The following is a 24,185-nucleotide window of genomic DNA, read 5'->3' as shown; positions in this document are numbered from 1 at the left end:
CAGACAACATGGCCAGTGCTCAGGGTTGATGACAATTGTTACCCCAAAATATCTGGAGTTTGCAGAAGACTGCCATGAAGTGTTGTGTGGTTATAGATAGATTATATCCTTTTAAAAAGGATGTGGGTGGCACTGTGGGTTAAACCACAGAGCCTAAGACTTGCCGATCAGAAGGTCGGCGGTTTCAATCCCCGCGATGGGGTGAGCTCCCGTTGCTTAGTCCCTGCTCCTGCCAACCTAGCAGTTCGAAAGCACATCAAAGTGCAAGTAGATAAATAGGTACCACTCCATCGGGAAGGTAAACGGTGTTTCTGTGCGCTGCTCTGGTTCATGCTTAGTCATGCCGGCCACATGACCCGGAAGCTGTCTGCGGACAAACGCCGGCTCCCTCGGCCAATAAAGCGAGATGAGCGCCGCAACCCCAGAGTTGGCTACGACTGGGCCTAATGGTCAGGGGTCCCTTTACCTTTACCTTTATCCTTTTAAAAGTTTCTGTGTGGATTTTATAACTTCCCCTAAAAATGTCTTTCTAATATCTAATTCTTTATGAATTCCTATTTTCTTTGGTGTTTTGTTTTAATGTTTTTCATTGATTAAAAAATATTTTCCCTTACTGCATTAGGTATGAGGAGGAATGCAACAGGCGAACGTCTACAGAGAATGAGTTTGTGCTACTGAAAAAGGTTATGCACAGCAACATTTTTGTCAGAAGTTGCAATTTTTACCTTACTACCTATGCAATCACTTTATTTAAAAACTCTGAAGTGTATTTATATAATCTTTGTGTTTGCCCTGAATTATTGAGGGTGATCTGGGTCATGATTATTTCACTTTTCCGACTGCACCATTAAGAAGGCTTCTCAAGGCACACCAGGGATTCCCTAAGTTTCCAAGTGGCCATTGCTATCAAAAACAAAATGCACAGCCGTTCCCCTCAGGGAACAAAGCCAAACTAACTAGGAAAATGCCCAGAGTTCATAACAGAAGGTGGATGTGTTGCTGCGGGGACAGGACTTCTTTGTCACAGACAGGTCAAGTTTATAAAAACAGAGAAATATTTTCCGAGAGCACTCCAATTAAAAACTGCTTGCTTTTCATACAGATCTATTTCAAGGGAGAGATATCCATGCAAATATGTGGGTGAGGGCAGAAGCTAACCCACACCAATGATTCTTGGGTTTCTTGGGGACCAATCACCACTTTTGCCTTTTGAGCTTCATGCCTCATCCCATTCCTTGTTCCAGGTGGTAAAATGTGGTACAAATCTCTTTGGTTTCCTTTCTTTTGCAGGATTTGGACTGTGTCTACTCACACAAGGCAGAACTGGAAGCCAAGGCAGAAAGTCATATGAAACAAATCAGCTTCTTGAAATGTGCATATAAACAGGTGATAAGATTTTCTGCTATTGTGGTGAAGTATTCTCCCTCAGTTCTCTTAAAGAAAGGTCTAAAACAGTAAAACACAAAGTTCTCTTGGCTCCCAGGATGTAACCAAGATTTTTGCTATTGGAAGCAAAGGATATGATGGTAGCCCGTTCACCCATTCCAGAAGCTGATTGGACTGGCAGGCCACATTGGCAGGGATAGATTTAAAGCACTATTATATAAAGCACTATTTCCAGAACTTTAAAGGAAGGCCTAACATATTACAGAAGCTGTCTAGGCCTTTGTGTTGTTTAGGTAAAGGTAAAGGGACCCCTGCTCATTAGGTCCAGTCATGGACGACTCTCGGGTTGTGGCGCTCATTTCGCTTTACTGGCCAAGGGAGCCAGCGTACAGCTTCCGGGTCATGTGGCCAGCATGACTAAGCCACTTCTGGCAAACCAGAGCAGCGCATGGAAACACCATTTACCTTCCCGCCAGAGCGGTACCTATTTATCTACTTGCACTTTGACGTGCTTTCAAACTGCTAGGTTAGCAGGAGCTGGGACCGAGCAACGGGAGTTCACTCCGTTGCAGGGATTTGAACCGCTGACCTTCTGATCGGCAAGTTCTAGGCTCTGTGTTTTAACCCACAGTGCTACCTACTAAATCTAATTTTGTTTGTTAGATTAATGTCAGTATGATTTGTTAAAACCCAGGTTTGGTCAAAAGTTTCTAAACATGAATTCAGCACTTGTCTCAATTCCTGGTTACACATACATAACTGAGACTTCACATACTATGTCATTGCAGGAAATTTGTGAGCTCCAAAACTGCATTTCCGACACTTGTGTTATGGTGCAAATGGACAATAGTCGAGGCCTAGATATGGACCATGCGATTGAGGAGTTCCGGCGTCGATATGAAGCAATTGCTTCCAGAAGCCGAGCTGAGGCTGAGGCTTGGTTCCAGTGCAGGGTAAGGAATTGGGCAGACTTCGTCCCAGGGATCCTTTCTCCTACATCAGTGGTGGAGAACCTAGAGCCCTTCAGATGTTGTTAGATTCCAGCTTCCATCAGCCCCAGCCAGCATGGCCAACTGTCAGGGGCGATGGGAATGATAGCCCTGCAACATCAGGAGAGCCAGAGGTTCCTCACACCTGTCCTTGGGAAAACATGGCCAAATTGTTGCCTGCTCCACTTCTTAAACAGTTATTTTGTTTTTCATGGTAGTATGATGAGCTCAGGACAACAGCAGCGAAACGCTGTGACGATCTACATAACGTCAAGGAAGAACTTCAGGCTCTGACCCGTGTTGCTCACAGGCTGGAGTCAGAAATTTCAAGCGTCAAGGCTCAGGTGAGTTTAATGCAGGGATGGTGAATTTGTGGTCATCCAGGTGTTGTTGAACTACAGCCCCCATCACCATCCCTGACCACTGGCCATGTTGAATGGTGCTGATGAGAGTTGGAGCCCAGGAACAAGTGGAATTTGACAGGCTCCCCTCCTCTGGTCCATTGGTTTGTCCATTCAATAAACAAGTTTGGGCAGCAAACCTGAATATCAAGGGCCACATAGAGGGGCATTTCTCAGGAAGCCCCTCACAAATTTTGAAAACAGCCTAAGGGCAGATACAGATGTTCCCCACAAAGATGTGTAAACTGTTTCCCTGTAATCCCTTCCCATTTCATCCTGATAACGTCTGGAAACTTTGGGGTTGGATCCACTTATTTTTATTTGTTGCTTTCTTAAAAGCATTTCCTAAACCATTTAACATGTTGCAAAATCTCAAAGTGGTGTACACTATGTACAATATAGAACAACACCCATGGAAACAAAAATACAGCCAGAAACAGTATTAAAAAGATAGAAAAGGAACTAATAAGCAAATGCCACCCTCTCTCACAGATGGCATTTCATTGACTTGCTTTGGGAACAAGAGCAGGACAGGGAGTTGCAAACTCTTTTCCTCTGTTTCCCTGATGTAGATTTCACAGTACCAAAAAAGTGCCATGTGCCTTGCTAGAGGAGGCAGACATATATGTTACTTAAGGGATCATCTTACCTCATGTGCTCTGACTTGATCACTTCAATCTGAAGAACTTGCACTTATACGAGTGCCACACAATGTCTGTTTGTGTTTCTGAGGAGGCGTACAGTACTTTGCAATTCCCTGACTGTTGACAATAGTCAGGCACCATCACTGCATTCTTTTAGATACCTGTTGAAAACATTTCTGCTTTGGCAGACCTCTCCAAACACACAATTTGCTCATAATGTTTTATCGGGCTTTTTAAATAGATGTTTTGAACAGTTTTGAAATGTATTTTAAATGTGTTTTATTTTATTCGTAGTTGTATTTTTTTAAAAAAATCCTGAAGATATGTCTGCTTCCCTGAGCTTCTTTGGGAAGAAGGGTGGATAATGAGAAGGAGGAGGCGGAGGAGGCAGATGTTTCCCCAAAGTGTGTAAATTTAGATGAGGAAAATGACACTGGGAAAGGATTCCCCCTTTTCCTCCCAGGGCAACTTTCTAATTCAGCTCATTTTTATTTATTTTATTAAATTAATACCCCTCTGTTCAAATATATCACCAGAGGAGCTTACAATAAAAGAATGCAAAACTCTGTAAAACAGTACATTGGAATCGGATACAAAGAGCAAATCTCTTTACTCTGTGTATCCACACAACTGCTTTTAAGTAGTAGTGAAGATGGCAGGAGATCTGATAAAATGTGATATGCTGGCCCAGATTTGGAAGTTTCAGAAATAATAGGACACCAGAGCACTGCAGGATATCACAGCTTGCCAATGGCTCTCTTCATATGGAACAAAGGTTGGCTTGGGTCAAACTTCCAAGCACACCGAGGAAGGTACATAGGGAAATGTCCTGTGCATTCTGCATTGACAGCGTCGCAAATTGGAAGAGGAGGTGTCTGGAGCTGAGGAACGCGGGGAGATGGCGGTGAAGGATGCCAAATGCAAACTGGCAGATCTGGAGGAGGCCCTGCACAAGGCCAAGCAGGACATGGCTTGTCAGCTACGGGAATACCATGAACTGCTGAACGTTAAGCTGGCTTTGGATATTGAGATTGTCACATACAGGAAGCTTCTTGAAGGAGAGGAAAGTTGGTGAGTGTAAATTAAGCTTGTTAAAAACATTCGGTGGGAAGAATCCCAAGCAATATGTCTTTTCCCAGTACGATTCCAACTAGGGCACTGGCTCCTGGTAGGCAGATTTTTTTGGGGGGGGCTGGGCCCCCTCAGTGCTCAGAGGGCCCCTGCATGATGTCAGGACATTGTGTCTGTTCTCCTCAATCCTCTGGAATAGGTGGGGCCTCTGCTTTCCAAACAATATGTTTGCTTTACTCCCTATGTTCAGATTGGAAATGAAGTTATTTGCACAAAATTCAACGTGTGGCAGATTTCCAAGTCTGAAATAATTGGGTTCAGGCATTTGAATTTTGAAATATCAAAATGAAAAGTTTCATTATGGAAATGAAAGTTTGGTGCTACAATATGAGGGCTGTTTGTTCTCTTACTAAAACAGACTCCCACTCCAGAATTCATCTAAGATTTCAGGCTTTGAAATTGGACATTGAAATATAAAATAGATCCATTCTGAATGCTGCATCTTGACAAAATCTAGAGATAATATTTGAAAGGGTTATAACATTTATAACAAGTATTTCACTTCCAGTTTGACTTTTAGACCTTCAGGGTTTTTTATTCTCTTTTTTTCTGGTACACATTATCCTTTCATATACTCGGAAACAGAATGGATATTTTTAAAAGCACTTTTAATACTTTAAAAGGAGCTGCAAAGGCTAATTCACATGTTGTCCACTCACTTATTGACTATAGTTATCAAGAAGTGACTTGCATCTGTAAAACAGCCATCACAGGTAGGATATCTGCACAAGCTCATTGGGAGTGCCAACTTGAATAAAATATTGGGGGCCCCAGATGCACACACACCATTTGAATGCCAATGCCCATCAACTTTGGGGAGGCCTGCCCCCCCTCAAATATTTTATTGGTGGGGCCAAAGTGACCTTGGCCCCTAGGAGTTGGCTCCCATGAGGCCCATTATCAGCACCCAGCCTGGTAGGGGAAATGCTGTGGTCCATGGGCTCTGGACCACAGCTGGGGCTGCTCACTGGCTGCAGCCTCACACAACGATTTTCTTAACAGTACCAGGCTGATCACAGCCTGTCTCCTTAGAAAAAAATTTTTAAGGGATTACGAGCAAAGGGCCCATCAGGGTGTCATTGGGGTGGTCTGGAGGGTCTCTTGCTCAGGGTCCCCCTCATACCTGGCACCAGCCTTGCTTCTGCATGATGGTTTTCAATGAAGACATTTCAGTCATTTGACTGTAAGTCATCAAGTGACAATGACTACGAACACATCAGTGAGCCCTAAGAGGCACCTCAAGCCTGTTGAGCATAGACAGAGATCTGAAATGGTTCTTCTTTTTTTCATTTCTCACTAGGTTGAATGAAGGGGAACGTGCTGTGAACATCTGTAAGTAGCTTATAAACTGAGATAACTATATGGCAAGTACTATGAGACCCTAGTCCACATCCTCTTGGTGGTTTAAAAAGGAAGGGTGCTACAGCACACACACACCCAAATCCAGGGCCATCTTACCCATAGCCACTAGGGGTGTGGGGCATCTGGGCGCCGGGCTCTCAGGGGTACCAGGCTGAGAGTCCGGGGCCCGAGAGTTGAGTCCGGGGAAGAGCCCGCCTGTTGGTTGGAGTGCTGTGGCGGGCACTTCTGCTGCGGGTGGCTCTGTGCCACGAGTTTGGGGGTGGCCAAGCCAGCGAGACGCTGAGGCGACCGACCGGCTCTGCCCTCCTGCATGCCTGGGACTGGGCAACCTGTGGAGGGGCGCCAGGCAGATCTTTGGACCCGGGTGCCACAAATGCTTAGGACAGCCCTGCCCAAACCCACACATATTTCCAACCCAGTACCTTCCTGGACCCTCAAAGTATTCTTCCTAGGGCTAAAACGTTTACTCAGTTGATTAATTAGACTGGTGGATTAAAAACCTTCAAACTGTTTAAAAACATGTCACTATTGGATCACTATTGCTTACTTCTTTAACAAGCTTTACTAGAAGCACTTGCAGAACTCCAGATTGCAGGCTCCATTTTAGAAGAGTGATTTCCCCTAAATTCTTACCAGTGACTCTTCTAAGAGGGTGCCTGTGGCGATGTGTGTGCCATCTAAACATTCCAGTATAATTTGTTTTCCTTTTGGAATATTGCTTTTACTCCAATTGAAAGTTACACAGATTTCATTGATGTATTTATTGATCAAGTACACAGTCGAATCAAGTTCAGCATTTGAGTTTTAAAGGGAGATTTATGAATTGGGTGCACAGCACTAATCCCCATCCACCCACACCACAAAGAGGCAGTAAGTGTGAGACCAGTGTAAACCAGCCACCAGCTTTGCCACCTTAAAAACAAAAAGTCCCTTGTTGCATCAGTTCAAAGCTTTATCTTGTCCTCCTGCATTCCTTCTCCAGTGTTGGGCCTCCAGCTGCCTATAAACTCATAGATCATAATGAGACCATGAGAATCTGCCTTATACTGAAATATATATATATATATATATAAATAAAAAAATAAAAAAGTCCAGTAGCACCTTAGAGACCAACTAAGTTTGTTCTTGGTATAAGGTTTTGTGTGCATGCACACTTCTTCAGATACACTGAAACAGAAGTCACCAGACCCTTATATATAGTGGGAGGGTGGGGTGGGGTTTTTCTCAGGAGGGTAGTAGGAGATGGGTGATTGCCTCAATGGTAAACCTGTTGACGACAGTTAACAACTGCAATTGGTCCTACAGGAAAAAGCAAGGAATAGTATGCAGATGATTAGCATATGTAATGAGACAGGAATCCAATATCTCTATTAAGACCAGGTCTCTCCATAGTTTGGAGTTTAGTGATAAACTGTAATTCAGCAACTTCTCTTTCAAGTATTTCTGAAATTATTTTGTAATAAAACAGTTGCTTTGAGATCCTGTACGGAATGTCCTGGGGGATTGAAGATAAGACAGCTGCTTTGAGATCCAGTATTGAATGTCCAGGGAGATTGAAGTGTTCTCCTACTGGCTTCTCTGTCTTGTCTTGCCTTATACTGAGTCATACCATTGGTCCACATGGCTCCATGTGAACTAGCAGCAGCTCTCCACAGTTTCAGGCAAGATACGTCACCAACTGCAGATTTTGGGGACTGAACCTGGAATCTTCCGCATGCACAGCAGATGCTGTACCCCAAAGGGTCTTCAGCAGGACCAGGTGGCTATAGGCATCTCCTGTTGTTTGTCTCAAACATCTGGTTCTGAATATGGAAGTCCCATGCTTACCCATTAGTATGTCTTACAACTGGCCTTGATGGGTCTACCCTACATGAATTCATCTTCTTAGATACTTGGCTAGCTGAGATCACGGAAAGCCAGGAAGCTTCCATAAGAAGTGTGTCCTTATTCTGGTAGGAAGCTAATGTGCTGTTCTCTTTTCTTCCTCCTCAGCTGTTCAGAGAAGTGAGGGGGCGATAGTGAGTGACGGTGGCCCCCACCGTGGAGCAGGAGACACACATGGAAGCAGCTATAGAAATGAAGGTGTTTGCAGCCGTGATAGGGCCACCTCTGGCAGCGGCACAACCACAAGGAGCGTCCAGACAAGTGGTGGGGATGTTTGCAGTTCTTCTTGCCCAGTGAAACATGTCCCTGCTCAGGGCTTCAGTGGTGGAAGTACTAAGACCACCACATTGCACGTTGTGTCTGCTAGTTACTCATGTGGGCCACCACATTGAAAATAAGAAGTCCTGTGTAGAATGAAACAGAAATGTTTCTCAGCTCCTGACATCAGAAAAATAATGTCTGTTTCTGTCATTGCTGAGCAGGAAGCGGGGGCCACTTGTTGATGATTTGGGGAACAAGAAGCGAGATATATAAATCTGAAGGTGGAAAAAACCCTGTTTTCTCATTGTAGTCATTGTCTGATAAAAGGCCCTTTCTGATATCATCTCAGTAGAGTAGGAGGCTCCGTCTGGGGCTGCTCTGGTAACACTGGAACCCCAAAATTATTTGGGAGGAATCTACAACACTTTCCCATAGCACCACTGCCTCAGCATCTGACCAGAGAAGCTTTCATTTGTCATATTTATTCTTACATTTAGATCCCCCCACCTTTCCTCCAAGGCAGGGATCAGCAATTTTTTTCAGCAGAGGGCTGGTCCACTGACCCTCAGACCTTGTGGGGGGCCGGACTATATTTTTTGGGAGGGGAAATGATGCAGGAGCACCACGAGCCCTGGTGGCTGCTTACCTGTGTCTTGCGAGCGGCAGGGGCTGGTGGCGGCGGAGGGACGATGAGCAGTGCGCAAAAGGGCTCCGGAGAAGGGCTGCTTTCAAATGGCGGCTGCTCGAGCCCTGCTTCTGGCACCAACAAAGCCCAGCCCCCTTCCTCCTCTAGGCAGGGCAGGGAGAAGCCAGGAGGAGGGAGGGAGGAGGCGCCGCCACCACCACCACCACGTGAGCGAGAAGGAAGAAGAGTTTGGATTTTATATCCCGCTTTATCACTACCCGAATGAGTCTCAAAGCGGCTAACAATCTCCTTTCTCTTCCTCCCCCACAACAAACACTCTGTGAGGAGAGTGGGGCTGAGAGACTTCAAAGAAGTGTGACTAGCCCAAGGCCAGCAGCTGCATGTGGAGGAGCGGAGACACGAACCCGGTTCACCAGATTATGAGTCTACCGCTCTTAACCACTACACCACACTGGTGTGGAGGGAGAGGGAAGGAATGTGTGTGCTGGCGATCCATGCGGCAATTCTCGGACCATCTGCGGTCCAAATCCAGAAGGCTATTGGGCCTGCAGACCTTAGTTTGCCTACCCACGCTCCAAGGTGATTTACATGGTTCTTCTTCTCCTTCTTTATCCTCATACAACAACCCTCTGAGCTAGATTCGGCTGAGAGACAGTGGCTGGCCCAGGACCATGGTGTGAGCTTTATGGTTCATCTCCCAGGTCCTAGTCCAACAGTCCAACCACTATGGCACCTTGGCTTCAGCCACCTGGGGGCCTCTTGAGCTTCTCTTAATCTGGCAGGTGGTAAAGGGGGCTCACCTTATCTCTGATGGCTTGTGGGGCTGGAAATGAGTCATGAGATCAGGTCCTTGGTAGGACTACCTGATTTCCTCCTGGAGGGATCAGCACATTGCCTCCTAACTTCCCCTTTGGCTGCTTCTCACCCCTTCAGGACCTCAGCTTACAGTACTCCATCCCTACCTTGTCACTCTACTGTCCTTCCAGTGCTGGAAGAAGTAGGCTGAGCTGTTACTTTTTGCATGCAAGACAAATAGTCTACGACTGGCCTACAGCCCCTCCCACAAGTGTGACTAGTGGCAAAGGCATGGGGGAGAGTGGGGAGGGATGGCACACCTGGGCATGTGGGTTCTTGGACTTGGTTGTGGCACAGAATTGGATCCACCCACTTATCTGCCACCCAAAGTTACTTACCCCCCAAGTAGACCAGAAGGAAAACTATACCAGGCATGAGAGCTGCGAGAGGATGCACACTGTGTGTCACTGTAGCCCCATAAAGACTGCCCCCCACTAAGCAGATGTTTAGGATTTTTTCTAGTACAGGAACATAATGTCAGCAGCCTTATAAGTAAGTATTCATCAACTCTGAATTGTTGTAAGAAAACAGCCAGTGACTAAAGAAAGGTGCACTCTGATTCTGAAAGGATGTAAAAGATTGGCTGTAGTTACCTAAATTTGTGGGAGAAGAACTCTGCCTACCATGTGTTTTTAGACACAGAGGCATTTCATATATTCAAAGCTTTGAAAAAGGTTGTTTGTGGGTACTCAAAAGAGAATATGAAGAACCTGCAACAGTTGCAGTATGGTGGGCTCCTGTTCAGAATGCCAGCCAGCCAGCCAAACTCTTTTTCCAGTATTCTCCCATTCAATTCTCCTCCACGCAACAGACAGTCAACACTGCATACCCACTATGCATGCTCAGTCCTTACCAAAATGATTTTAGTCTCAACCCCCAAACTTGCTTTTTTGTACTTCTGCAAACCTTGGGATTTCCCCAAACTTGCAGATTACTTCCATCTTGTGCATAGGTGATGCTATTTTGGTTACATAAAGATTCACACTTGAAGAATGACTTCACTGTTAGTATATATTATAGGATCTGGCTGGGACTCACATCAGAAAAAATAACAATTATTTATGGAGCCTTGCATTTTTTCATAAAGCTAAGATACCATCACACTATAGGTCATGTGCTGCTGTATAGGTTTATTGGAAAATACAGAAATAATGCAAGAGAAACGCAAACCACGGGGACAGCAGGAGGAATAATCAGCAATGTCCCCACCTCTACTTGTACACTGAATAAAGGAATGCAACTGCAAATCAGTGCAGCTAGCTGACAGTGTGGTAAGCTGAAAAACGACAGTTTTTGCATGTGTGTAGTTGCCTCATTGGTGTGCATGAAATGATCTGAAGAAGTTCGCCACCACTTAGCTTCATCTATCCAAGAGATCCCCACAAAATCAAATCCCCGCTTATTGCAAAAAACAACAACAATTGCTTACATACTCTGCTCTTGAGGAACCTCAGAGTTCCCCAGAAGCTTATCAAAAGCTTTTTTTCTTTTTTCTTTGCTTTTTTCTTTTTTGAGCTGATTGGTAATGGTGGAAAACAGCTTGCCCACCAGGACCAAGTCAGCAAATAAGTTTTGGGTGGGTGTGTTCTGCATTTTACTGTCAGTTGGGATCTTGTGAGTGGTAGGGGGGAAAGATGTGCTTCCCTGCTGGAAGGCCAAAAAAAAAAAAAAAAAAAAAAAAAGCTGAGTGCATAATACTAGCATGCACTGTGCATATTTGACACAATCCACATATATTTTGTAACTAGGTGATAGGGATGGAATAGTTTTAATTGGTCTCAGGTGCTCTCCCCTGCCCCCTGCCCCAAAGTTCAATTCTTCCCATTTCTACACCAGTCTGAAACCCTTAAAAAACCAAAAAACCAAAAAAGACCACCTGAAAATTGAGGTGCATTTTCATCTGCATTTCACCTAATGAAGTTTTGTGTGCACTTTCCCATAACACATGCTTTGTTGCATGCTTTTGGGTGTCATTTGTGTTGGAGAACAACATATCAAGACTCAGAGAAGTGCAGATTTTAAGGACATCTGTGTTTTGATTCACATGTTGCTTCAAGAACTGTGAATTAGGTAGGTTTGCATTTTAATGTGAACGAATGTCTCACCCATCCCTACCAGGTGTGCATACCTGGCTAAAGAAAGGAGTGTGCAGAGTAGCCCTAAATGCTCTTCTAGAAGGCTTAGGTGTCCCCGCTGAAGCACCGAGTTCCCCTTTCAGAATGCTCCTTTTTGTTTTCGTTTTAATATTTTGTTCTAAAAGAAGTGGAAGTGGACACAAATTTGACATTAGAGCTTTTTGCACTTCCTGCACTGTGTGCCCCAACTGATAGGCAAGGGGCACCCAGTTCACTGCCACCAGCCATGATGCTTCTTCCAACAATCCCTCCACCTCGGACTATGGTCCTGCTGCTCGAAGCATATCCTCCTCCGATACAAGGATCAGAATCATACACAGCTCCTCCCTGGGTCCGACACACTGCTGCAGCAATAACAAGGAAACACAACGCAGGCTTCATTAGTTCAAAACTCACAGGAGATCCATAACAAAAGTGAAAATATAGAAAGCAAAGTACCACTTACAAATATTCACAGGGCAGACCCCTTCACCACACAACCTGTTCAGAGAGAATGGGAAAGTCTCATATTTCCATTGTATCATGGATGTTGAATTCTGAACTGAAGTGACCCCCCCTTGTCTTGGTTCATGTGGCTCATCACATGTTGCAGTTGAAGTCAGTTTCCAAATGGTGGCCCTCAAGGGTTGCGTCATGCTGAGATAACATCAGAGGTAGCCAACATGCAGTTCTCCAGATGTTGCTGGATTAGTTTCCCATCATCCCTGACCATTGGCCAGGCTTGCTGGGGCTGGTGGATGTTGGAGCCCAGCAACATCCGGAGGGTACCATATTGGCTAGTCTGGCATAAAAAGGTAAAGGGACCCCTGACCATTAGGTCCAGTCGTGACTGACTCTGGGGTTGCAGCGCTCATCTCGCTTTATTGGCTGAGGGAGCCGGCGTACAGCTTCCGGGTCATGTGGCCAGCATGACTAAGCCGCTTCTGGTGAACCAGAGCAGCACATGGAAACACCGTTTACCTTCCCGCCAGAACGGTACCTATTTATCTACTTGCACTTTGATGTGCTTTCGAACTGCTAGGTTGGCAGGAGCAGGGACTGAGCAATGGGACCTCACGCCGTCGCGGGGATTCGAACCGCTGACCTTCTGATCGGCAAGTCCTAGGCTCTGTGGTTTAACCCACAGTGCCACCCGTGTCCCTGGCATAGACCTCAGGAATTCTATGGGACTTATTTGTAATGACTAGCCAAAGTCCCAGTGACTTCAGCAGACCTATTCTACATGTGACTATCTCGGGATCCAACCCGGTGTGTGCACCTTGCATTGAAACAATCAACTCACCTGCTCTCCTCTCCTTCCAACAGCTTCCTGTAGGTGGCAATCTCAATATCCAGGGCCAGCTTGACATTCATGAGCTCCTGGTATTCCCTCAGCTGTCGGGCCATGTCTCCTTTGGCCTTCATCAGGGCATCTTCTAGCTCTGTTAGTTTGCACTTAGCATCTTTGAGAGCCATCTCTCCACGATCTTCTGCTTCTGCAATGGCAGCCTCCAGTTTGCTGCGCTGCAGAGGCAAAACCCAGAGACATAGTCCCGACACATTCTCATCCATTGGGCTGAACAATTTAAGCTACTATGGATAAATTGGACATTAGGGCTAAAGTTCTAAAGGAGACTTTTCCAACCCAAAGACTGGGAAACAGTGGTGGATGGAGACAGAGGCAAAAATGGGTTGTGGAAGGAGTACAAATTTTATCTCTGTACAGTAGAGTAGTTTCTATGCACATTCACACCCCCCTCTGTATCCTCCATCCAGGCATCCAAAAGTTCAAGGACACATTCAAGTCAGGCCAAGAAAACTTAAGCAGGATGCAAAGCATAGTCAGGGAGCAGTTGTGGCCTGGGAGAAGTCCTGAGGGCCAGATGGAGAAGGCTGGAGGGCTACTTTTGCCTGACCCTTTATCCAGGCCTGAGGTTCCCAATCCCTGCTCTAGAGGGAATTTAGTGAGAGTGACTGTTATTAGAACCTAAAACTCTTCACATTGAAGTATAGTTACCAAATGAGTTCTGGAGACCCCAGAGAGGCAGCTATTGTATCATCTTTGCAAGAATTACACAATTCAAGTCAAGGCTCTCTGTTGCGCCAGGCACTTCATTTATACACTTTATAGCAGGAAACATGAAGATCTCCCCAAATCTTGCCTAGAGCAAAACTGGAAATCAGTTCCGAGGATTCTGCTCAGGTGAAAAATCTGTGGGAGGTTTCGGGGTAGTTAACAGAAAGTTGATCAGGCTTTCGCTAGGTTTTTTTTAAAAAATTAACTATATTTCTTATTTCTGTCAATATAGTCCCAAATGTGTGATCTGAAAGGACGCGAAGCTGCAAGCTTGCTGAAGTTAGGATCTGTCCAGTGCCTGCTTATTAGCTAATAGACGCTATGGCTCCTACTCCTTCCAGTCCTCTCGCCTTCACCCTTTGCTTTCATCAATATAAATAAACAATAGAGTTTCTTCAGCATTAGGAGCTGGCTAAAAAAATTCCCAGAAGATTATTTATTGAAAAACAAATATCACATGCCAACAATATTCCGCAAAGCACACCCCTCAATTTTCCTGCCCACAAATAGCATGAAGAATTGGAGGGTGAGGTTGCGCAGCCTTCATATTTTTCCTCAACTCGCTGTGCTTATCAGGAGTTTCTTCCAGGCACAAACTGGTATAATTGTGGCAGACACCCACACAAAAGTTGCCCAGAGTTACCTGTCCTTTGGCACTGTCAATTTCAGCCTTCAGTCTCTGTATCACGCGGTTCAACTCCATGATCTCATTCTTTGTGTCACGTAGGTTGTCACAGTGCTTGCCAGCTGTTGCCCTCATCTCTTCATACTTAGAAAGAAAACATGACATGTGAAATACCTGCTGGGACAGTCAGACTTCATAATTATCCAAGCAACTCTTCCCTCTTAATAATCCATGGTTTACTAAAGGTCACTGAAGTTTCAGTAATTTTCATGGTAGACAACCATTAGCCATAGATTGCATCTCATTTTTAAACACACCAATCTTCCTATACACCTTTTTTTAAAACAAAAAAACACCAAGCTTTATTAAAACATCATCTTTTTTTAAAAAAAGTTTGTATTTAAACATCAATAATGCAATCAGCATCTATCTGATAGTACCTGTGAACGGCATTATCTTAGCCATCAAGACAGAAAATGTTTCAGGAGCTGCTAGGGATTTCGGTTGTGAACTTTCTCTACTAACATATACAATATCAACCATCCTTTCGTCCCCGAGAAATCTAACTCTCACCTTGCACTGGTACCATGACTCTGCCTCAAAGCGGCTCCTGTTTGCGATGTCTTCATACTGGGCTTTGACCTCAGCAATAATGTCATCCAAATCTAGGGCTCGGCTGTTATCCATTTGCACAATAACAGAGGTATCTGAGATGCAGGCATGGAGTTCCTGGAGTTCCTGTAAGAAGCTAGGTATGAGATTCCTCTCTACACCTGTATACAGGACCGGCCTCGGTCCTGTATACCTGAAGGAGCGTCTCCACCCCCATCGTTCAGCCCAGACACTGAGATCCAACGCTGAGGGCCTTCTGGTGCTTCCCTCATTGCGAGAAGTAAGGTTACAGGGAACCAGACAGAGGGCCTTCTCGGTAGTGGCGTCTGCCCTGTGGAACGCCCTCCCAGCAGATGTCAAGGCAATAAACAACTATTTTACTTTTAAAAGACAACTGAAGGCAGCCCTCTTTAGGGAAGTTTTTAATGTCTGATGCTGTACTGTTTTTAATATTCAGTTGGAAGCCACCCAGAGTGGCTGGGGAAACCCAGCCAGATGGGCGGGGTATAAATAATAATAATAAATAATAATAATAATAATAATAATAATAATAATAATAATAATTAATTATTATTATTATTATTATTATTATTATTATTATTATTATTATAGTGTCCCTAATTTCCTGGGACAGTCCCAGATTTACAGAAGCTGTCCTGTTTTCTGATTTGATCCCAGAATGTCCCACTTTTCCTTAGGATGTCCCTATTTTCATTGGAGAGTATGGAGTTATCCAACCCCCAAGTCATCTAAAGGGAAGGTCTTTTTAAAATGGTTAATGTTTTGTTATGTTTTTATATATGTTGGAAGCTGCCCAGAGTGGCAGATGGGCAGATTTTACTATTTATACTCCGCCCATCCAGTCAGATGGGTGGAGTATAAATAGTAAAATCATCATCATCATCATTATTAATATTGAATATTGAATCCTATTTTCCTTGGAAAAATGTTAGAGGGTATGTTATTATTAGATGACCATTTTCTGTATTCTCAAGGGCCACTCTCTTATTCAGAAGCTAGGCCTTGGGGACGGGAACAAACCAGTCCCATCTTGGATTTCATTTGCATGACATAGCAGTATGGGATTCACATATATTGGGGTGGAATAAGTCAGGGGTGACTAACTCCCAGGTCAACGGCTTGATGTACCCACCCACCCCCAATATCCCACCATTTTTGCTGGCTGCAGCAAAAAGGGGAGGAGTATTAAAGCAGACACAGTGCTGCGTGAAGCCCAGAGCCTTGATTCAGATCAAACATTTGATGAGCAGAGAGTGCCGTGACAGCCCTGCCTCCTCAGCTGTTCTGTATGAATCAGCTGAGGAAGGAAAGCTGAGTGCTTCTGTGTTTGTGTATGTTTGTCTCTGCCTGTGTGTATCGTGTGTGTGTGCATGCAAGAAAATACATGTGAGTGTGTGATGGGTACACCCCCTTTTGGCCTCACCAACTGTTGGCATGTGCCCATCCTGCCTGAAGTTTGCCCATGGGTGAATTCTTGGGCCCAAAACTGGTTAGCCACTCTTTACTTCAGGAATTATTAAAGAGATTATTTGCCATTGGGGAATGCACCCAGACTGATGTGGAATTCACAGCAATGCACAGGGCTGCATAAGAAAGGGGGTTAATGGGGGAGAAGAACACTAAAAAAACCTTCAGCACACCTGAATTAAAATGTAATGAAGTGATCAGAGGCCAGATAAAGCTCCACACCAGAGACCCCTTGCAGTAGGGGAACTTAGGTCTGGTGATGCCTCCATCCTCTCTGCTTGAGGAGGTAACCCTCTCGCTCTTCTGACTCACATTATTTGCCCACAGAATGTCCTGCAGCTCTGGAGCCACCCCTCCACTATCACGCCACATCCAGGGGCATAAGGAAATCTCCCAGCTCCAATGGAGGAGGCAGTGCCTGTCAGTTTTCCCTCAGGAGATGGAGCGTGAGGAACTCTCCAGAAAGCAAGACCACTTAAAGCTTTCACTTTGCTCCAGATTATTCCAGGGAGACATTCCAAGAGCTCTGGGTGTCAATTTGCATGTACTGTATCAAGTTTGAACTTGTAATCAGGTAGTGCAGTGGGCAGTCTATGGTTCTGACTGGCCTATCTTGGACTTCTTCCATGCTTGCCTGGGAGACTCCAGTAAACTTCTGTCTCAAACAAGACAGACTGGATCTGGCCTGTGGGTTGCCAATTTTCATCGTAGGTGTGTGTGTGTGTGTGTGTGTGTGTGTGTGTGTAATCAGCTCCAGCTGCATAAGATTGAATACTATGCATTGACTTAACATACCCAAAGTTTGGTTGTGCTTCTGAAAAATCAAATGGGCTCATCGGACATATGTCAAAATGCCTCTGTATACTGGCTAACCTTAGACTTTCCCTCTCTTTTATACATTCTCATTGTTGCTGTTTAAAGGAATATAGACTTTCCCCACTTCATCAATAAAAAGTGGGCTACAATGTGTATTGCAGATTAGAAAATGTCATTACCGCCTCGTACAAGCATCTCAGAAAGTTGATCTCCTCAATTAAGCTTTCCACTTTCGCTCCCAGGTCAGCCTTGTTCATGTATATGCAGTCAACATCCTAGGGACCAGTTAAACATATGGTAAGACAGGGTGCTTTTAAATTACAATTTCCCAGAACACAACAGTGGGCCATTGGTAGAGTACTTTGATAATGGCCCATACCCAACATTTCATGCAGAAGAGCAGGAAGCCTGTTTGAAGCAGATACAAGTGGGACCTCTGACAGTGTAGAGTGCTTCCTGTTTAGGATTTCAGCCACCCCATTCCATTTCCCCCCTTCAATACCCAATCAACATCCCATGGCCACTGAACATGCTCAGTTCTCACTAGAAAAAAGACCCTTGTTGGATCAGACCATTTTATGCAATTCAGTCCCCTCTTGTGCCATGGAGGGGACTATCCTTTCACCAGTGCTGAAGTCAGATACACCTGCCAATCTGGTTGGCTCCTTGGGGAAGAACCATCTCGCTCTTCATTCTCAGGAAAGAAGAAGCTTTGGCTCAGCCCTTGAGTATCATCTTCTGTCTGGAGAGGGCTAGAATTGTACTATTCTTCCATGTTTCAACATGGCTTCAGAACTTCCTTGGTTCCTTGTGGCCTAGCTATGAATCATCACAGGTGAAGCCTGTTTTGTTTTGCTTTTTAACCTGGGCAGCGGCTAGATTCTTGACTGTGTACCTCTTTAGATAATTCCCCATTACCTGCACTTACCATCTTATTCTCCAATCTGTTTGCCTGTCTGTAGACTCAACATGCAATTCTGCTTCCCCCTCTGCTGTACCCCAAGACTGGTCCTACCATTAAACAGACTGAGGAAGTCACCTCACAAAGCATCCCAACATGGCTGCGCCCACTGCTTTTTTCCTTAAAAAAAAAATGTTTAGGGATATTCTCATTTTTCTACCCATACTGAAATACTGCCCCTCAATGAGTCCAAACTTAGATTCACAAAGTGTTTAGGGGTACGCATACTCCCGCGTCCCCCGGGGAAAAAATCACTGGCTGTGCCGGACATATTTTTCTCAAAAGCCTGCAAACCAATCTTTACAACGCTGAAACTTGGAAAGAGGACCTCCAGTTACATCTCTGCCTTTAGATAAACAACTAGTAAATGGACACTTTTTATATCCAACGCCAGAAAGAAGAGATGTCAATGGACAGGGGCCATAGCACAGTGCTAGAGCATCTTCAGAAGGTCCCAAGTCCAATCCACGGCATGATCTCCAGGTGGAGCTGGAAATGTCCTCTGCCTGAAACCCAAGCATGGCTGTTGACAGTCAATGTAGATGACATGGGCCAATGGTTTGACTTGGTACAAGGCAGATTCCTCTGCCCCCATGCTCATTTCAATCAAGCTGTGTATCACGTACCTTTTTAAGTGTTACAAATTCATTCTCAGCACGGGTTCGTCCGTTGCACTCCTCTTCATACCTGGTGAGAGAGTGGATCAGTTCTGGACAAGGCAACGTGCATGGGGCACTCACCCTGATCTGATTGCACAAGATTTGTGCAGAGCTTATACGATTCCCACTGCGTATTGACATTCCTTCTGAGTTGTTTGCACTGAGGGTATATGACGTCACTCAACATCGTCTTTATCCCACCTTTCCCAGTGCATTTCCCCATCAGTTTCCTTACTACATATTATGTGTGAAGCAAATCTGTTGGCCAGGAGACCAAATCCACCTTATTTGTGCAACTTGAATTTGCTGGTGCACGATTGATTCATACTGCAAAATAGCAACAGTCCACAACTGGCCCTATTCTTACACTGTAAAAAGTCTGTGACATTTGAACAGCATAGCAAATGGGTTTTTCTTATAGTTCAAAGAAATACAGGCATCGTTTGGAGATATTGGGGGTTTGGTTCCAGACCACTGCAACACAGTGAATATCGCAATAAAGTCACACATTATTTATTTTTTCCCCCAGTGCATATAAAAGTTATGTTTACACTATATTGTAGTCTATTAAGTGGGTGGGCTGCCTGTAGCTGCACTAGTGTCCATGTAAGGTGTGGCAGGAGTCGCTGTGCGATGGGTACAGGTTCCTGCAGTCTCGTCTCCAACCCAGCAGCAACAGCAGCAGCTCTTCCAGTCCTTCAACTTGTAAAAGAACACAATTTCTGCGAAGTTCAATAAATCAAGATGTACCAGTGCTATGTTCTTTGTCAGAGCTATCAACTAATTTCTTGTATGAGACTGGGAATGTAGCTTTAGTTAAGGGTCAAGTTCTTTAACCTAGCATGGGAATATGGATCCTTTTTAGACAAGGGAGGAAGAACCTGTGGCCCTCCAGAAGTAGTTGGACCACAGCTACCATCACCCCTGACCATCGTTCATGCTGGAGTGCAACAGCTCATGGAGGACCACTGGTTCTCGAGTCAAGCTATCCCTGCAGTAAAGACAGGAAGAGGATAAGCCATGAAAGCGGGGAATGGGCCTCCTGCACCTCTCATCAGCACACAGGAGCCAGGGAGAGGGATCAATCACACTTATGTATTTAGTTTTCTTATTATCCTGCTTTCCTTCCATCACTTCCATCATGAGAACCCAAGGAAACAGCGATGTGGTTTCCAGGTGGTCACCCAGATAGGTCTTCAGACCTATTCAGCTTCAGCAAGGTGGGAATCTCATGAACCTTCAGACCACACCCTGGAACTAAAATATACCGACCCAACAGATATCTATGCTGCACTGCATAAGCCTTGTGTTGTGTATCGAATGCAGAATATCACAAGTCTTTGCAGAATGAAGTCCTGGAGGGAAGGGTTAAGTCTTTGCAGGATAGATTAGTGCATTTAGCCTCAGTGCATACGGATCAATCAACTATGCATGCAGAAACAGCAGCAAGTGGGGCTTATCTGAGACCTTGAAAATGGCTGCTTCTGAGGGAATACTTCACAGAAGCAACATCTTCAAACTTTGCATAAGCAAAATCTATGTTGACTCGGACTGGCAATAAAGAGATTTAATTTATTTCAATCTGCTATGTGTCACTAAACTTTTGAAGAGTTGCATATATTAAGGGCCTGTTTGTATGGTGTTCGTGTGTAGTAGAATACCCCACAAAAAAAAAGCTTTTTCTTCTTCAAATGGAGCTTATGCAACTTCAGAAAACATGCTGTGTCACAGATAAATATATGCCACTTACTTTCTCCTGTAATCCTCCAGTACCTCTCTTGAGTTGGTCAGGTCAGTCTCCAGCTTACTTTGGCTGCATGCGAGACCCTCCAGGTGCCTCCTCAGGTTATTGATAAACCCATCAAACAAGGGCTCTATGTTGCTCCTAACTCGTTTCTGCTCTTGCAGTAAGCTCCATTTTGTCTCCAGCACCTTGTTTTGTTGCTCCAAGAAGCGGACCTAGCTCCCCCCGCCCACAAAACAACTGTTGTTATGATGAAAGTAGACAAAACCCTATGTACTTATCTGCATGTGTCCTATTTCAACAGCCCTCCTCCTTCCTGCCACCATAGTTATATCTTCCTCCAGCATGGAGACAGGATAATGGAGGATATGGAACACTCAGACCCTACCTACTCAAACTTGGCTTTGCAGCCACATCTCAAATAACTTACTGTAGTTTGGTGTGTTGAGGTGCTGCTAGAGTGGTTTAAGAATAAATCCCTCCGGCCAGGGAACTCTGGGAAATGTGAAGGGGAATAGGATTATCCTAACAACTCTCAGCACCCGTAACGAACATTTTTAGAGGAAGCCATGACTGTTAAAGTGGTATAAAGGTAAAGGGACCGCTGACCATCAGGTCCAGTCTTGACCGACTCTGGGGTTGCGGCGCTCATCTCACTTTATTGGCCGAGGGAGCCGGCGTACTGTGGGTTTAACCCACAGCGCCACCCGCGTCCCGTTAAAGTGGTATAATAGTGCCCTAAATATATGGAATGCATGTGGCCACAATCTATTTTCTAAGTTAAGCATACCTAACTCCTTCAGCTTTTCCTCATAGGACTTTGTCTCCAGGCTCCATCCAAATGTTTCTTGCCCTCCCTTGGACATGTTCCAGTTTGTCAATGTCCTTAAATTGTGGTGCCCAGAACTATGCTGCACCACAGCTGAGTGGGAATTTGGACCCTGGTCTTTGAGATCCTAGCCTGACATTTTATCACCACCTTTACTATGTTTATAGTCTACTGTTTGGGCATATTGAATTGCTGCAATCAATCAATCAATTTATTTTTTAAAAAGACTACTTCCCCTCATTCCTGATCTCCACGCCCAAAGCAATAGTTGCATGAGAACATTTCCCCTCCCACAATACTCCCTACCCACCAATCATTTGGAAAAGCTCTGTGTCTACCCATGGGACAAAGTAGTACAGAATACTGGAATGTGTCCTCCAAATGTGTCAGTTTGGGTGAGAGATTTCCAGCTTTCTTCCAGTGCTGTAGGATCTAATATTTTGGCCAGTGTGTACAGAAATCCGGTATTCTTAAATTGGGAGTTGGATTTGTTTGGCATTAAGTAGTAGAACCCATTCTACTACTCTGCATGCTGAAGACTCAAAGTTCAAGTTTATATATGAAGGACTATTGAATTTTAATATTTTGTTGGAAGCCACCCAGAGTGGCTGGGGAAACCCAGCCAGATAGGTGGGGGTATAAATAATATATTATTATTATTATTAAAATAAGTTTTCCTCAGAGTAGACCTGCTGAAATCAATACGTTAGGTCCATTAATTTCATTGTGTATACGCTGAATAGAACTTAGTTGAATACTACCAACCTCAAAGGAGGTTTATGAAAATGAGGTTAAGAATTTATATTTGTGTGTTTGTTTGTATTTGTTGATGTTTTTACGTTGTTGTTGTTATTTTGTTCTAAAATTGGAAAATTAATAAAAATTATTATAAAAAAAAAATGAATACTACCAACCTCATGCTTTCTTGCTGAAGATTTCGGTTAACGAATAACTTTAACTCCATCCACTGAAATATCTATACGAGTTGTTTAGATGACTCACCTTGTCAATGAATGAAGCAAATTTGTTGTTGAGGGTCTTCAGCTGCTCTTTCTCCTGCTGTTTCACCATTTGGACGTTGGGGTCAATGTCCAGGTGGAGAGGCTGGAGGAGGTGAGGGTTGACCGTGACAGGCGCAATGCCTGGTGAGAAAGTCCCGCTGACTCCGCCAGCCCTGTAGCCAAAGCTGGAAGTACCATAGCCATGTCCAAAACCAGCGGCCCCCAGACCATATCCATATCTCACTGGGTGGTAGCTGCCAATAGCTATTCTGGGCCTGCAGGACGCAACACCAGAAAGACTTCTGCTACCAAATCCTAGCCCTCGGGGGCCCACACTGCTGCCCCCTTTGTATGAGACGGTGCTAACAGCACTGTAGCGTTTCACATTCCTTGGTACCACAGCTGAGGATGAGCTGTAATTCCTGACTGCACCACCCCCTCTGGTACTAGCATAGAATGACTGGCAAGACATAGCAGCTGACAGACAGATGATGCCTTGTGTCTCTGTGTGCCGGAGCAGGCAGGAAAGTTATCCACAGACGGTACCCTCACTCTGAAACCAGAACTGGAACTTTCTCCTCTTTTTATCTGCGTGATGGGCAGCTCTCATCAGCCCCAAATCTCCATTTACATCCTGTTTATTAGCTTGGGGTGTTGGTTAACCAGTATGCTTGCCCGTTTTGCTGAGCAGAGATCTGAGCTATACTTAAAAGCACGTCTGCCGTAACTTCTAATTTAATGGCAGGGAAATCCAGTTCCATAAAAACTAGACTTGAAGGCCTCCACTTTTTATAGTGATGATGAAAAGAGAAAAGCAAGAGAAAAGGACTCTTTTGATGTCCTCAGCATGTTCAGAGTTAGGAAAGAGGCACTTGATTCATTTTACAGGTGAGAAAAAGCAAATGTTGATACATAAGCCTGTGAGAATGCTTAGCTGGTGATGAACAGATGTGGTCAAAATCTGAATTCAGATTCTGCCAATGTAACTCTGGAGCTCCTTGTTGATTTACCTTGGGTCCAGTTTTTTTTTAAGGGGGAACTCACAGGAACTCAGTTCCAGCACCTCTCAGGTGAGTACTGGCACCTCTCCATTGCCATTCTAAGAAAACAAGAGAGGTATTCATGGAGAGTTCTGTCACCTCTTTTTCTAGACAAAAATGGCACTGTTTGGACCCATTGAGCAAAGGAAGCATGGCTGGAACTATATGTCTGGGTTGGCAAGTCCCACATGAACACTGACTCCATTGCACATCCTCGTCCCATGTAATTTTTGATAGAGCCAAACACTTGCTATGCCATCAAGCTGAAATTCTGATCATCCCTGCAAACAGCAGCCAAGGAAGTGGAAAGGGCACTGAAAACTCACATTGTGATGGCATCATATTCTGATGGCATCATATTCCATTCATCTGTTTATTGGAAATGTCTGTAAATTGCCTTTGGACCAAATGTCTCCAAGGTAGCTAACTTTTTGGCTTCTCTTTTTTCCATGTTTTTTCCTGTTTATTTTGCCACATTTCTCACCGTAATTCATCAGTATTTTAGTGTTTATTTCTCCATCCTGAATCTGTTTTGCTATTAGTTACCAGCCATCACAAAGGGACATGGGTGGCGCTGTGGGTTAAACCACAGAGCCTAGGACTTGCTGATCAGAAGGTCGGCGGTTTGAATCCCCGCAATTTCATCACAAGATGAAAATG

The 24,185-nt window shown here is 44.6% G+C and overlaps 2 protein-coding genes across 2 annotated transcripts; one reads left to right on the top strand and one right to left on the bottom strand.

The window, feature by feature from the left end:
- Window positions 1–792: 792 nt before the first annotated feature.
- On the top strand, window positions 793–8,349 carry LOC307210732 (keratin, type II cytoskeletal 75-like). Its single transcript, XM_079966898.1, has 7 exons — window positions 793–806; window positions 1,291–1,386; window positions 2,175–2,339; window positions 2,594–2,719; window positions 4,271–4,491; window positions 5,852–5,883; window positions 7,906–8,349. The coding sequence occupies exons 2-7, from the start codon at window positions 1,348–1,350 to the stop codon at window positions 8,187–8,189; spliced, it is 867 nt and encodes a 288-aa protein (XP_079823024.1). The 5' UTR covers window positions 793–806; window positions 1,291–1,347; the 3' UTR covers window positions 8,190–8,349.
- Window positions 8,350–11,471: 3,122 nt separating this feature from the next.
- On the bottom strand, window positions 11,472–22,957 carry LOC307210666 (keratin, type II cytoskeletal cochleal-like; the record flags this gene model as incomplete). The annotated part of the gene is made up of 9 exons (XM_079966739.1): window positions 11,472–12,038; window positions 12,140–12,174; window positions 12,977–13,197; window positions 14,394–14,519; window positions 14,949–15,113; window positions 17,471–17,566; window positions 18,879–18,939; window positions 20,662–20,870; window positions 22,487–22,957. 9 exons carry the CDS (start codon window positions 22,955–22,957, stop codon window positions 11,800–11,802), a joined length of 1,623 nt encoding a protein of 540 aa, XP_079822865.1. The 3' UTR covers window positions 11,472–11,799.
- Window positions 22,958–24,185: the final 1,228 nt, after the last annotated feature.

The sequence above is a fragment of the Podarcis cretensis genome (assembly GCF_951804945.1).
Source record: "Podarcis cretensis genome assembly, chromosome: 2".
In the NCBI taxonomy this organism is placed as follows: domain Eukaryota; kingdom Metazoa; phylum Chordata; class Lepidosauria; order Squamata; family Lacertidae; genus Podarcis; species Podarcis cretensis.
The sequence above is the reverse complement of the archived record's forward strand: the minus strand, read 5'-3'. Positions and strand labels throughout refer to the sequence as shown.

Coding starts and splice junctions, on each gene's coding strand:
- LOC307210732 (XM_079966898.1), top strand. CDS start 1,348: ATGAAACAAATCAGCTTCTTGAAATGTGCATATAAACAG. Junction 1,387..2,174: donor TGAAATGTGCATATAAACAG/GTGATAAGATTT, acceptor ATGTCATTGCAG/GAAATTTGTGAGCTCCAAAA. Junction 2,720..4,270: donor TTTCAAGCGTCAAGGCTCAG/GTGAGTTTAATG, acceptor CTGCATTGACAG/CGTCGCAAATTGGAAGAGGA.